Source organism: Desmodus rotundus, chromosome 12 (assembly GCF_022682495.2).
Source record: "Desmodus rotundus isolate HL8 chromosome 12, HLdesRot8A.1, whole genome shotgun sequence".
Classification (NCBI taxonomy): domain Eukaryota; kingdom Metazoa; phylum Chordata; class Mammalia; order Chiroptera; family Phyllostomidae; genus Desmodus; species Desmodus rotundus.
The window spans coordinates 25,596,239-25,611,677 of NC_071398.1; the positions used below are offsets into that span (position 1 = coordinate 25,596,239).

The following is a 15,439-nucleotide window of genomic DNA, read 5'->3' on the forward strand; positions in this document are numbered from 1 at the left end:
GCCGTCGTTCACCTTCTGCACCTCGTCTGTCTTCTTCCTTGACCCTTGGTCAGAGCTGAGATGTCCTCCCCTCCCCTCTCTTCTCCAGGAATATCTCTCTTGCCTGTTTCTTTGTTGAGCACTGAGATGCATGTACCAGGACTCTTATGGTTGCAAGGGGCAGAAACTTATTTCACACTAACCTAAGCAAAAAAGAGAATTTATTGGGTCATGTAAGTAGCATGTTGGGGTAGAAGTGGCTTCAAGCTCGACCGGACCCAGGGGCTCAAATAGTGCATCAGGGCTCAGTCTTGTCTTTCCACAGACTCAAGTTCTGTCAGCCAGGTGGCAGCAGTAGAAATTTTATGAGTAGCTCTGGCCAAATAAGTCCCAGGAGGTTTCTGATGGGCCTCCCTTGGGCCCTGTGCTTGTCCCTGAACTAATCACTGTGCCAGGAGTGGGCACCTTGGTCATTCCCAGGACCCGTCTTCAGACTACTGTGGTAGGAGGTCAAGAGAGATGGACCAGATTCATCTGAAGCATGTGGAATGTGTTCATCCCAGGGAAAGGTGCTTTTTTGACAGAAAAGGGGAGGAAGGGACCAGTCGAGTTTGTCTCTTTGTAGCAGTGCGCAGGTCACTGGTCATCCTACGGCAGGAAAGGGGGTCTCCCCCGGGTGGAGGTATCATTCTTCTTTGTTTCTGTTACCTGTCGCTGCAGAACTATTACAGTACTTAATCATTTTATTTATTTGCACATAATCCTGCAGTCTGGGCAGGGCGGAGGGGCTGGGGAATGAAGGAGCTGGGCTGTGTGTCTGGGGTGCATCCTCAAGGGGAGTGAATTCCAGCTTCTAATTGGTTTGTGTTAATTTTCTTTTAGTGGATATCATGGAAATAAAGGAAATCCGCCCGGGGAAGTGCTCCAAGGATTTTGAGCGTGCAAAAGCAGTCCGCCAGAAGGAAGACTGCTGCTTCACCATCCTGTACGGCACCCAGTTCACCCTCAGCACACTCAGTTTAGCAGGTGGGTGCATGTCTGGGTGCTTTTCTCCTTTCTTGTGCCTTGGTTTCCTTCCTACGACATTTTTTAGTAGCAGGATGCTGACGCCTGCCTTCCCACTAATGCGTGTTTGGGGGCATCGTGGTTTTGAATCCTAACCCTGCTCCTTTCTGGCTGTGTGCCTTTGGGCAAGCTAGTCAACACCTCTGAGCTGCTGTTTGGTCAGCTGGGAAATGGGAGAATCATAATGCTGGCCTCGGTGGGGTGTTGTAAGGGTTATATTAAGGGCCTGCCTCGCTCATGCTGAGAGCTAAAGGCAGATTACACTTTTGTCCAGCAGAGCCTGGCCTGCACTATTATTCAGCTTAACAGATCTGAAGGAACTATCCTGAAACTTTATGTCTCACACAAGTAAACACGAGCATATACATACATACACATAGTATACACATGCATGCACACATCCGCCTGCTTGTGTGCATGCATATGGCACACGCACAGACATGTGTGTCTGGAGGTGAGATCTCTGGTCATCCACGCGAATCCACCAAAAAGTCATAGGAGGCCTCCCAGAGCCCAGAGGAAGAGCTGTGAAAAAGCTCAGGCACTTTCTCAGGAGCAGAAGCTTGGAGCTGCCTTCACATCCAGTCCTAGAACTTATCATTGGCTTAGAACTGCATGCACAATCGCGACTGAAGAGAGAGTAAATAAATACCATTGAAGTAAACAACAGTGGGGGGAAGCTTTGACAGGAGACATTTCATTTAGGGTCAAATAGCTGTCATCGATTTAATTTGTCTTTCATTTTTTTCATGAGGCAGCTTTTGAGCATAGGCTCTGAGCTAGGTTGTGCTGGAAGTCCGTGGGGCTCTGAAGATGAGTAAGACGCAGTTGCTGCCTCTAAGGAGTTCGTAGTCTATTTGGGAGACAGATGTGAGGACGGGAGCTGTGATAAGAGCGATAGTCCAAGCATGATACAGTGTGCTGAGGAGTATCGAGTATCTAATTCCAGGGAAGGCTTTGCAGAGAAGGTGACTTTTAAACTGGGTTTTGAGGCATCAGTACGAGCTGGGAGGAAAGAGAGGAGATGGTCCAGGGAGAGGGCATTGTATATACAAGTATTTGGATGAGGGAAAAAGCAAGCTGAGTATGGGAAATGATAAGTGTCTCTGATTGATGGTGTGTGGAGGGTGGCAGAGATGGGACAGGAGGGAGAGGGGCTCATGACCGTGAATCTTCAGAGCTGTGTCCATTTAGCCTCACTTCAGGCTGAGCCTGGCTGCTATGCTTGGTAGGGAGACCATGAGAACCCAAGCAAGACGTGAAGCCCAGGATACGAGTCTGTCTCACTCCGGTGCCCTTCCTCCAGAGCTCTGGAATTCCAGGTCAGGTGGGGAGATGAGCAAGGCCTAGATTCAGACTCCAGCTTCTCATTTATTGGCTCTGGGACAGGTGTCTTAACCTTCTGAGCCTTGGTTTTCCCTTCATCCCCGTGTGAAGAATGAGAGCAGCCACGTTGGCATGGTCCTGTCTGAACGAACAAGATGCCTGGTGGTTAGTTAGATGTTTAATAACTCCACCAGGTGTTTGCACTGCTAGCTCCATTCACTGATGAGAAAATGAGGCACAGAAGGGTTAAGTATCCCGCTGAACATCACACAGCCCTGAGTGGTGCAGTGGGACTTGGAGATGATGCCAAGCCCTTAACCACTGCTTGTTGCTGCTTCCCTCATGGGCACTAGCATAGCCTACTTTCCACCCTCTCTCTGGCCTTGGTTGGAAACGGGAAAAGCTGAGGGTTGCTCAGGATTGTGGTACAAGTTACGCCAGGCCCTGCACCTTATTCATTAGCATAGGGTTAAAAGTTAAAACTCTTTTTTTAAAAAAATAGCCCACTTGTCTCCTCTGCTGTAGGAGGCTCATAATGGGCATGTGGTCTCATCTCAGACAAAAAGGAGGTCTTAGAATCATGAAGCTGTGAAGAGGAAGGATGCCTTCTTGGTGCCCTCCTGCAAAACCGCAAACTGGCACAGGCTTCTCCCACCCCACGATCCGAATGGGGCGGGGGAGACAGGGAGCCCGGTCCCTAAGCCGTAGTCTTCCCAGGGCACAATGCAGCATTTCCTTTCCTGTTCACCTCTCCAGCTGACTCCAAGGAAGATGCAACCAAGTGGCTCTCTGGCTTGAAAATCTTACACCAAGAAGCAATGAGTGCATCCACACCCACCATTATTGAGAGGTACTGCCTTTTGCCTGTTTATCTGTGTTCACTGATTCATTCAGTTCTTCTGCTGCCATTAGCCAATGTGGGTAAAGGAAAGAAAAACGGGACATTTCATCTTGGAGGCTCATTGAGGTTCCTGTATGCAGGTGCCCAATAGTGGCTGTGGTCTCTCTAATGTCTCACAGAAGAGGCTCTCTTGGTATTGGGGCCATGGCCTTGGCCTGTTAGGGTGAGGAGTGCATTGAAACTGAGACAGAAGCCTGCTTTGGTGTTGTATTTAAGAGGAGTACCAGAGGCTTCCTTCTCAAAGGATTTAGGAAGGCATTAGCTAACTCATCAAAGGACAGTCAGATGCAAGGCCCAGAATTTTCCACCTGCCACTCAGGACTGTCCAGTCAGTGATGTGCATGTCTAGCTGGGATTGGTGTGTGAATTATTGTTCTCCCCCTACCCCCATAAACTGAAGCCCTATGATTTCCAGTATTCTATTTACCAGCTCTTTTGGGATGAACGGATATCATCGGAGGGAGTCACCAGTTTAAAGAATGTCAGCCTCTCCGAGCTGAAGGGGCCTCTTGGCTCAGCCAGGGCATTTTGACCACAAGGAGGAAACTGCTTTCCAATTTAGAAAGTTGGAAAACTCTTCCCAGTTTCCTCTGTCCCTGTCCCATACAACTCAGACTTGTACTATTTTTTAAATTTATTTTTAGAGGGAAGGGAGGGATAAAGAGAGGGAGACAAACATCGATGTGTGAGAGATACATTGACTAGTTGCCTCTTGCACACCCTCAACTGGGGACATGGACCACAAACCAGGCATGTGCCTGACCAGGAACTGAACCAGCACCCCTTCGGTTTGCAGGCCGGCACTCAGTCCACTGAGTCACTCCAGCCAGGGCCAGACTTATACTATTTTCTAACTTTCCCTCTCTCTCTCTTTCTCTTTTTTTTGTCTCCACTCTCTTCCCAGTTGGCTGAGAAAGCAGATTTATTCAGTGGACCAAACCAGAAGAAACAGGTAAGATTTGTTCACATTTTTGTGGTTTTCTCCAGATTGTGGTGGACTCCGACTTTCATTCTTCCTTGAACTGTTCTAATGGAGTCGGATGGATCACGTGTTGTGCTGTGGAAAGGTCCTCATGAGGTCAGATTTAACACAACGAGCTAGACGCCATGCTAGGTGCTGCAGGTGGGTAGCGACAAAGTCTGCCTGTGTGGATCCTTGTTCCGGTGGGAAATTTGAGTCCACCTGCAGAGATGAATTCTCTGTCACAGAACATTTGGACCTCATCATTTTGGCCCTCACATTTGAGCCCCTTCTGTGCCCTGGAGGATCACCATGGCGCCTGTCTTTGCTTGGTGGCAGGAGAGATCGGCCACACACAAGTAAACCAAGTGGAGCAGCGGTGGTCCTAATGGCAGGGCAGACCTGAGATGGCAGCGTGGTAATGTGTGATTCAGTGGACTCGGCCTGCTCACGAAACAATGTGTCTGGGAGGGGTTCCCTGTCAGCGCACAAGGTGCTCTGTGCCCGACCTTTGGGTGACAAACGTGGTTTGTCCTTGGACGCCGCGGCGTAACTTCCTCATGGGTGAGAAATCGTTTCCTTCCTGATGGGCCGCAGAGCTGTCCCTGGTCCTTCCTGATCTTTGCGAATAGGGCTGCATGGAGAGCTTTGGCTCTAGACACCTTTCAGTTAACTTGTGTGAGGAGGAGATGAGCAGGGTGGCATCCTAGAAGCGGGATGCCAGCAGCAAGGTGTTTTCTGGTCTAACATTCTGAGAGAGGTGGCAGCACTTTATCGTCCTACCAGCGGTGCAGGAGAGCGCCCGTTTCCCTGCGCCCTGTGTCCCTGGGCTTGGACTTCTGTTAGTCTGATGGGTGCAAGGCAGCAGCGGATTTTGCTTACATTTGCATTCTTTCTGTATGGGTGAAGTTGAAGATCCTCTCGCCCGTTTTTTTCTTAGGTTTGAGCCAGTTCTTCCTAATACGGTAGTAACAGCTACCATTTCCTGAGATGCCAGGCACTGTGCTGAGCATGTTACAATCATTGTCTCTTGCGGCCTCACCTCAGACCTTTTTTCACTTTCCACATATTCTCTTCTTTCCTCCATTAAGCTATGTCAGTGTCATATACGAGGCAATCACTAACCTCTACAACCCTCTCTCTTGTTCCTGCAAGTCTTCCCATCTCTTAAGGCACTTCTATGTCACGCCAGTGTCCCGTCACTTGCCAATTGCAGAGTTTGGGGACCCTTCCACAGTCGTTCTCTACACAGCGACGTCCTGACATGGAAATAGTAACCATGAAGCACTGAAGAGCTTAGTAACGTTGTCAGGTCAGCCAGCAGCACACTCCATGTCCCCCTGTCTGTCTGTCGTTCCCACCCTCCTCCTCCTACCCAGCATTCACCGTGTGGTCCCACACCCTGGGCCATGCTCCAGTGGTACAGAGGTGGATCAAATGAGGTCCGTGCGTTGGAGGATTTTGTACACACTGGTCTCTTTCAGCCCCAGAGGTGTGCCTCCTGTGAGTGTTTCCTCTCTCAGTGGCTGAGGGGTGACTCATAGTTGAGATTGGCACCGGGGTGACAGGTGGAGCCTCCCGGGCCCTCTCTGCATACAGTGGTTGTACTGAGTTGCTGATTTTGTGCCAAAGTCCTGTCTCCAACTTCCTTTGTCAGGAAATGGCTCCCTTGCTCAGCATGGATTCTTATAAGTTGTTCTTAGAGATCTGTCTTTCCATCACCTGGTCCAGAGTCTTCAGCAGAGAGGAAGTCTGTTTTTGGACCTCGACTCATTGTCTCTTGCTTACTGCTCCTTCTCCCCAGCCTCCCAGTGGGCAGAGCGCCTCTGTCTGTCAACATGTGGACTGTTCCACCTTTCCTGTGGTTCTGTGCAGCCCCAAGGGGGTTTCTCAAAAGGCACTTTGACCAAGGAGCCAATGAAAGGGCAACTCATTTCTGCCAATTTCCCCTCCTTTCCTGTTACCCACTACTAATTGGTTTCCTGAAGGAAAACAAAGGAGCAACAGAAGCAAAGGAAGGGCTCAAGGCGAGAGAAGGCAGGCTCTGCTCAGGCAGTGCACAGCCCCCAGGTGTTTCCTTGGCCCGAGCACCTGCTTTCATGGTCCCCATCTCTAGAGACAAAGTGGTAGCAGCTGGCATTTGTTGAGAACTTGCTTTGCAGCAGCCATGGTGCTGAGCACTTTACATCCTTATGGAAGGCTGGCTGATGGAAAGAGTGCTCTCAGACTGGTGAGCAAGGGACCCTTGGATGCATTTCATGAATACACTGAGGCCAAGAGCAGTTAAGTAACTTGTTTATAGCTTTGGCTGGGTAGGTAAATTGGTTAGAGCATCATCCCAATATGCCAAAGTTGTGGGTTCGATCCCCACTCAGGGCATATACAAGAATCAACCCATGAATGCATAAATGGGTGGAACAACAAATTGATGTTTCTCTCTCCCTCTCTCCCTTCCTCTCTCTTTCTCAAATCAATGAATACAAAATTAAAAAAAAATAACTTGTCCACAGCAACTCACCTCGTCAGGTATGGCACCAGGATTTGAGGCTCACCTGTCTGTACTTGACATTGCCTTTCCTTTTTTTATTTTTTAATTGTGCTCTTGAAATCTGGGAAAAGGCAAAAACCTTTCCTTCCCCATGCTGACTTAAAAATATTATCTAGTTTGTTTTATTGTGGTAAAACATACAGAACATAAAATTTATCACAGACTTCCTCTCTGTTGAAGGTTCTGGACCAGCTTAGAAAGACAGCTCTGTCTGAAGGACTTGCAAGGATCCATCTGAGCAAGTGTACACCTCTGTAAGATCAAGTACATCCATTCCGTGCGGCCACCACTGCCGTCTGTATGCAACTCTCTTCATCTTGTGAAACTGAGACTCTGTTCCCATTAAACACTAAGTCCCCATTTCGTCCTCCTCCCAGCCTCTGCTGACCTCTATTCCGTTTCTCTCTGTGAATTTGACTGTTCTGGTTGCCGCATATAAGTGGAATCCTACAGTTTTTGTCTTTTTATGACTGGCTTGTTTCACTCAGCATAATGTCCTCAAGGTTTGTTCATGTTCTAGCGCGTGTCAGAATTTCTTTGCTTTTTAACGCTGAATAATATTCCACTGTATGTACAGACCACATTTCATTTATGCGTTCCTCTGTTGGTGGACACTTGGATTACTTCCCCTTGCTGAGTTCCTGCTTCAGATTCTTTTGTGCATTACCCACAAGTGGAATTACTGGATCCAATGACAGGCTTCAATACTGTTTCCATAGCAACTGTAACCATTTCACATTCCCACCAGCCGTGCACAAGGGTTCCATTTTTTCCCTACTTCTTGTCGACTCTTACTACTTTCTTGCTTTCTAATAGCCACCCCAATGGGTGTGAAGTAGTATCTCATTTTGGTTTTGATTTGCATTTTCCTAATGGCTAGTGATGTGGAGCACATTTTCATGGGCTTTTTTTAACCATTTGTATAGCTTCTTTGATTTTATTTTAAAAAAGATTTTATTTCATTATTTTCAGAGAGAGGGGAAGGGAGGGAGAAAGGGAGGGAGAGAAACATCAATGTGTGGTTGCCTCTTATGTGCCCCCAACTGAGGACGTGCCCACAACCCAGGCATGTTCCCTAGCTGAGAATCAAACCAGTGACCCTTTGGTTTGCAGGCTGCTGCTCAGTCCACTGAGCCACCCCAGCCAGGGCCCATTTGTATATCTTCTTTGGAGAAATGTCTATTCAAGTCCTTTGCCTGTTTTAAAATTTGACATTATAATTTTAATCCTTATTGAACTTCCAAGCACTGACCCTTGGCTAGGGACTACACAAGCTTTTATTTTTCATTTTTACACTTTCATTTATTGTTTCCTTTTAAAAAATGCACATGGGTTCTTTTTTTAAAGTCAACAGCACAACAAAGTTCATTAGATAGCACAAGCCAGTACCAAATGAAATTCAGGACAACATGTTTTCCTGGGAGTTTGGAGAAGGAAGTGTGGATAAGTGGGTTGGAGTGCTTTAGGAAACCTTTAAGGATTAAGGAGGAATTTGATCTGGGAATTTCAGTTTGGGTAGGAATTAGATATCTAGAGAAGAGGATGAGGTCCTCCTGACACCTTTCTGGGTGTTTATCCAGTCTGGTGGTCCTTGTCACTCTTTGCACTTTCTGTCCTTCATTGGTTGGTAGTTTAAGATGTCCTCTGAATTTTCTCAAGCTCCATTGTGTGTCTGTGTTTCTTGTGCCTTCATTTTTAAATTTAAATCATTTTTCATTTTTAAATTACAGTTGTCATACGATATTATATTAGTTTCAGTTATACACCCCAGTGATTAGACAGATATAATCACCCCAGTGATTATAACTTACTAAGTGATCATCCTGATAAATCTCATACCCCTCTGACACCATACTAGTCATTACAATATATTTACCCCATTCTCAGTGCTGTACTTAACATGCCCACGACTGTTCTGTAACAAACAATTTGTGCTTCTTAATCCTGTCACCTGTTCCACCCTTCCCCCCACCCCCTCCCATCTGGCAACCATCAAAATGATCTCTGAGTCTGTGAGTCTGTTTCTGTGCTGCTTGTTCATTTATTTTGTTTTTTAGACTCAACTGTTGATAGATATGTATTTATTGCCATTTTATTGTTCACAGTTTTAATCTTTTTTTTTTTTCCTTCTTCTTAAAGATGACCTTTAAACCTTTCATGTGATACTGGTTTGGTGGTGAGGAACTCACTTGGTTTTTTTTTTTTTTTTTTTTTTTTTTTTTGGTCTGGGAAGCCTTTATATGCCCTTTGATTCTAAATGATAGCTTTGCTGGGTAGACTAATCATTGTTGTAGGTCCTTGCTTTTTATCACATTAAATATTTCTTGCCAGTCCCTTCTGGCCTGCAGACATTCTGTTAAGAAATCATCTGACAGTCTTATGGGAGACCCCTTATATGTAACTAACTGCTTTTCCCTTGCTGCTTTTAAGATGCTCTCTTCATCTTTAACCTTTTGTATTTTAATTCTGATGTGTCTTGGAGTGGGCCTCTTTGGGTTCATCTTGTTTGGAGCTCTCTGTGCTTCCTGGACTTGTATGTCTATTTCCTTCACCAGGTTAGGGAAGTTTTCTGTCATTACTTTTCAAATAGGTTTTTGGTTTCTTGCTCACTCTCTTCTCCTTTCAGCACCCCCATATGTGAATATTGGTTTGCTTGAAGTTGTCCGAGAGCATTTTTACACAACCCCCCCTTTTTTTGTTTTGCTTTTCTGAGGGGTGTTTTTTTGCTTTCTAATATTACAAATCACTGGTTTTATTCTCAGCATCATCTACTGTAGTGTTGATTTCCTGTAAATTATTCTTCACTTCGGTTAGTGTGTCCTTTATTTCTGACTGGTTCTTTTTTATGATATCCATGTCCTTCTTATGCTGTTTAAGTTCTAAGTTCTCACCAGTGTTTTGAACTCTGCATCTAGTAGATTGCTTGTCTCCATTTTGGTTAGTTCTTTTTTTGGAGTTTTGTTCTTTCACTTGGGACATTTCTTTGTCTCCTCATTTTGGCAGCCTCCCTGTGTGTGTTTCTATGTATTAGGTAGAGCTGCTACATCTCCCAGGCTTGGTGGAGTGGCCTTGTGCAGTAGGTGTTCTGTAGGGTGCACTGGCACAGCCTTCCCAATCACCCAGGCTGGGCACTCCAGGTACACAAGTCCCCCCGCCCCAGTGTGGGCTGTGTATACCCTCCTGTTGTAGTTGAGCCTTGATATCTGTTAGCGCATCAGTGGAAGAGATTTACTACCAGCCTGATCCGCTGAAGAGACTGTATGTGACCAGTGACCACCAAGGAGGATCAGCTGTGCAGGGGCCGCCCCGCAGAGCAGGACTTAGTTCAGCAGGGCTGTGGTGCCACTGAGTCTGCCACTGAGTGTGTTGCTTGTGGAGGTGAGTGGGTGGTCTGCAGCTGCATATGGACTTTTTTTAAATGAGAAAAGTCACTCCTGTTCATTATAGAAAATTTTGGAAATGCTGAAAACTAGAAAAAATTTGACACTACAATGAATGGTAAGCACTGTTAAACTCTGGCTACAATTTTTTTTTTTAGTAGATTACTTCCATCCTCAACTTTACTTACTTCCTTGTTCACTTTTCCTTATTAACATGTAACCGCACATATGCTCTTATATCCCATTCTTTAATTAACTTTTAAATTTTGAAATAATTTTACATTTGGAGAAAAGTATAGAGAATTCTCATATCCCCCTTTGCCCAGTTCTCTCTGATCTTCAGATCCTACACGGTGTATTTAGAGTTTACTTTTTCCCCCACCAATGTCCTTCTCCTGGTCTGGGATCCAGCCCAGGACCCTGCATTGTACTTAGTTGTTCTGTCCCCTTGGCCATCTCTGGGGTGTGGCACTTGCTCTGTCTTTCCTTGTGTTCATGCCCTTGACAGTTTTTAGGAGTGTGTCTCATGTATTTTGTAGAATGTCATCAATTTGTGTTGGTCTGATATTTTTGTCATAATTAGACTGGAGTTATGGGCAGCCTTGGGGTGGGTATTTGCGAAGACTATCACAGAGGTGAAGGTTTTGAATGTATCATATCAAGAGGAATATACTCAGCACATGGCTTGTCAACCTTGAATACCTGGCCAAGGTGGTCTCTTCCAGATTTCTCCTTTGTAAAGTTACCTGCCCCTCCATTCTTTGGGAATAACTCAAGTTTATCCCTCACGAAAGGAGGGAAGGATTAAACTATTTTCGCCTCATGTCAAACTATAAGAACTTTTACATTTCATTGCAACTTTTCAGGAACATTATGTCAGTGCCTACATTATGACTCAGCTGATGGGAATTTGATACTTGGCTTGGAAATTGCCTCTTTTTGTCATTTAGTTTGTGTCCGGTTTTTCATGTTCCTGTTGTCATGGAGTTGTGTTCCAAGTGAACCTGTGATGTGACCCCCATGGGACGCACTTGAGGGGTCACTGTAGGGTTCTCAGCCTTCGTGTTATGACTGCTCAGCCCCCCATAGGGTGACGTGTTCTGCTTTTTCTTTAAGTCTTTCCCTTGTTGCCACTGCTGCTCAGTGTTGGCCAGGGCACCTTGAGGTCAGGGATCTGGCTGGCTTGGTTTTAATAGTGTTTGTTGGATGAACGAAACTGCTCCCTTTTTATTCCTAGACATAACATTGGGCTAACAGGGGGTACCAGTATTGGAAGTTTTTCTTATGACCTTTTCAGACCTGGGGAGACTGGGTCAAATGCATGCATGTTTTAACTGTGTAATCTTGGCCAGATTTCCAGAGACCTCCCCTTTATGAGCCTTTAGAGTTTCATTGTCTCTTATGTGGGAATTAGGTTCTAAGGTCAGTGCATAAGGTGAAACTCTCTGTGGTCGAGATGCCCCTTGAGAAAGCCCCTGCCCCGCCCCCTTCATGAAGGTCGCTGGAATTGCATTCCTCAGTGTGAGGCTTCCTCAGGGCCCAGAGTCCTACTGAAGGGGCAGTAGCCCCAAGGGCTGGCAGCAGATTGCCTGCTGGGGACATTTTTTCCCCCTTTGCCCTTGACCCCTTGGCATATAACACTGAGTCTGCACACGCCCATGCCTTCCCCTTGCTTCTTCAGCCTGGCAGGGACAGAGCAGGGACTGAGTTGGGCCTTCAGGAGGCAAAGGGGGTGAGAGTTGCAGGTGGGAGGCAGGTGTGTGGGTCCAGTTTTCTGCTTCAACAGGAATGCAGATGGCTTTCATGGAGTTAATATTTGTGGCTTTAGCACCTTGGGACCACCTGGGGGCCCTCACCACAGGTGTGCACCACCTCCCCTGCAGAGATTCTGTTTCACTAGACGTTCTGGCTGGGGCCCAAGAATGCGCATTTCTGACAAATTCCCAGCTGACATTGATGTTACTGGTCCAGGGACTCCCGAGCAGCAAGTTTCTAGAGCTGCACTGGCCGACGTGGGGCCACTAGACACATGTGCCTCCTTAAATCTAAAAGAACAAAAATGAACTACAGTGAACACTTCAGTTTCCTAGTTGCACTGGCCATGTCCCACGCACTCCACATGTGGCTGGTGGCTGCCCCCTTGGACGGCCCAGTCTACAACATGTCCATCATCACAGAAAGTTCTGGGCAGTGCTGACATTTGAATCTCAGCTCTGACACGTAGTGGTTGTATGATTTTGGGCAAATGACTTAATTTCACTGTGCCATAGTTCCCTAATCTGTAGAAGAGAGAATAGCTTCTACCTCCTAGGGCTGCTGTGCACGTCCAGTGAGTTAGCACTGAAGCGTGCTTGTGTGGTGCTTGGCTTCGCCGGCAGACACTGACACGTGTGTGGTATTGTCATGATTGCGACGAGGAACGGGTGGGCGGCGGAGGTGTAGGGCAAGTCTCAGGGTGGCAGGCAGGTTTCTGGGGGCTGCCAGCCTCGCCTGTTGGTTCAGTACAGGCTTCCATAGGATGAAGTGTCGTAGGAGCTGGGACGAAGCCAGGCCAGGAAGTGGAGATTTCATGATTGTTTAGTGGCATCTGCCATGGAAGAGGGAGGGCTGTCAGTGGCTCCTTGTGGGCGGAGCAGGGGGTGGATTGTGTTTTGTCATCCCTTCCTATAGGGATTGTCCTGGTTCCTAACCCACTGTCATGGGTGGAGCACCCAGGAAGCAGAGTCTGAGATGTAGGTTGTGTGCAGGAAGCTCACTCAGGGCTGCGGAGGGGATCTGCGCCCACGGAAGTGATGGCAGCAGGAGCACTGGGCTGCTGTGCAGAGCACAGGCTCAGCCGACTCCATGGGGAGCTCCGGGGACAGCCCTGCACAGCTGTCCTGAATTGAGGCTAACCTATCGTTGAATGCCAGGCATGACCTTGGCTGAGGCCCTCTCTTTATCTGATGACAGGTCCTGGATGGGGAGAGGGGTGAACTCGTGAGCTGCTGGCTTCCTGCCCTCCAGCAGCTGGGGAATTGGCATGCCTGTCCTGGCTTGGGGCCAGGCCATGCAGCGCAGATCCATACACCCAGAGTGGGGAGTGAGGGAGGGGTGGATAGGGGAGTAGAGCAGGGAGGCTGCAGCACAGGAGCCCAAAGAGGCTCTTTGGCCCCTACCTTTATCTGGAGGCTCAGGTGCTCACTGTCAGGTGGGACTTATGGAGCAGGTGAGCCCCAGTGCCATGGTGGTCTCCAGTGGCACCTGCTGAATGTAACGAACATGCTGTTTGCTTCCAGATGGACTGGCAGAGGCCGAGTTGGCAGTGTTGGGACACTGGATCATTTGCTGCCCACAACCTGGGCAGGCTTCCTTCCTTAGTTATGCACAGCCCTTGACCAGTCTGATGTTTCTAGAACACAGAGCAGTTTTCTCTGGCCACACCAGTGCCCCCTCCCTCCCACCCTCTGTTGCTCTGTGGGACATGGCTCTGTAGCCACAAGGGACTGATCTCGTGCCCCTGACGCACCACCCGGATCCACCATGCCCCCCACCCCCATTCATGTTGTTCCCTGAGAGGCAGACAACTGTGGTGGTTACAGTCAGACCTGGGGGCACACACTTGTGAAGGTCCCTGTGGTGTGGTCAAATGACTATGTTTTGGACTTTGATTCAGACCCAGGCTCTGCTGCATCTGGCTCTGACCTTGAGTATTGACCCCCCTCCCCACATTGCCGGTCCCAAACCCGGGGGTTGGTGATGCACACTGTGTAGGGGTCGAATGTAGTACGGAGTTAGGGAACATTATTGCCTGGATGACATCCTGGCACATAGTAGATGCTCAGCTAAGGCTGGGTCCTTCCCCTTCCTCCTCTCTGGCCTCCAGTGACCTCTCTTTGGTTTGAACCTTTGTGACATTTTATTATCTCCAGAGGTTATCTGGTCACCTAATGCCATGTTCTGCCTACGTGACCATGTCCACGGCCATCAGTGAAGGTTGGAGGTCAGTTTTGCACATTGGGCTGTCACTGCAACCTTGAACCCAGGTCTCTTGTTCTTGCTTACCAGCTATTGGTGGGGTCTTCTCACGGAGGGCCACCTGAGGCAGCAGCTGATGGGCATAGCCAAACCCTCCCTGTTGAAATCCCTCAAGGTTGACGGAGCTGGGGTTCCTTTCTTTTGCAGCATCAGCCTCCGAGAGCTGAAGACCATCTTGCCCCTGGTCAACTTCAAAGTGAGCAGTGCCAAGTTCCTCAAGGATAAGTTTTTGGTAAGTTTCATAGTAACCCGGGGCTACTGGTGCCTCTCATGTGAAGCCACTGTGTGCCTTTGAGCTCTGAGGAATAGGGCTCAAGAAAGTCCTTCACCTCCAGTTTCACCTTCTTAGTCCAGACAGGGGAATTGTGTGAAGGCCTGAGGACCGTGGCCTCAATCCCAGCAGACGATGTCATCCACGGAGACCATGTCTGCGGAGCTGCTTGGCTTGGAATGCTTTCACCATCCCAGCTTTGCCTTTCTCTCCCCATCCTGCAGCCTGTTTTCCTTCTTTTAATACGAACAAATGTGTTTGTTTTGGAACGTATTTTGAAGGATTCCTCATGTAAGTTTGCCAGGGATGTGGCATTTTGCAAGCAAGTCCTGATAGTGTAGTTGTCAGAGTTGGCTCTTCTCCTCACTTCCTACCGTCAGTCCTCCCACCCACTTCTCTCCTACCCACCCTTCCACTCGCCCACCCCTCCATCTACCCACCCCTCCATCTACCCACCCTTTCTATACCCATCTACCCTCCCACCCACCTCTCCTCTACCCAACCCCTTCTTCCGCCCACTCCTCCTTCCACCTACCCCTCTGCCCACACACCCCTCCTTCTACCTCTCCCTCCTTCCACCCATCATTTAATTTATGTTCTTGAGTAATTAAGCTGTTGGTAGATCTGGGGCAGGTAAAGTCACTCCAGGAGTGAGAGGACAGAGTAGGTCAAGTGGTGCTTTTCCGAATGATGTAAGGATGGAGGCTATGTAGAAAGACAGCCCCAGAGAGGTACCTGTTCTTGTCAAGGAACCCCACAACACTGCATCCCAGGACCCCCAGTTGGAGGACGCAGGGCATGTCAATGGCAGCCCCAGTCACAGGATTCCTCAGCTGCAAAAGCTCATTCATTGTTGTACCAATGAGCTCCTGGAAGAGTTAACCCATTTCGTGGTTTATCAGGCCATTTTATGACTTGCGCTCAACATTCTAATTCAAAAGGCAAAAACAGAGGAGGGTGGGGATTGAAAGAAGAGAAGAGAGGTGGGAGA

At 48.0% G+C, this 15,439-nt stretch overlaps 1 protein-coding gene across 1 annotated transcript in view; it reads left to right on the forward strand.

Moving 5' to 3' along the window:
- The window catches only part of PLCG2 (phospholipase C gamma 2), a 151,179-nt gene that overhangs the window by 50,403 nt on the left and 85,337 nt on the right, over positions 1 to 15,439 (forward strand). The window contains exons 3-6 of the mRNA XM_053916242.1: positions 862 to 1,005; positions 3,127 to 3,220; positions 4,176 to 4,223; positions 14,325 to 14,409. Coding sequence (XP_053772217.1) covers positions 862 to 1,005; positions 3,127 to 3,220; positions 4,176 to 4,223; positions 14,325 to 14,409 — 371 coding nt within the window. The remainder of the gene's footprint in view (positions 1 to 861; positions 1,006 to 3,126; positions 3,221 to 4,175; positions 4,224 to 14,324; positions 14,410 to 15,439) is intronic.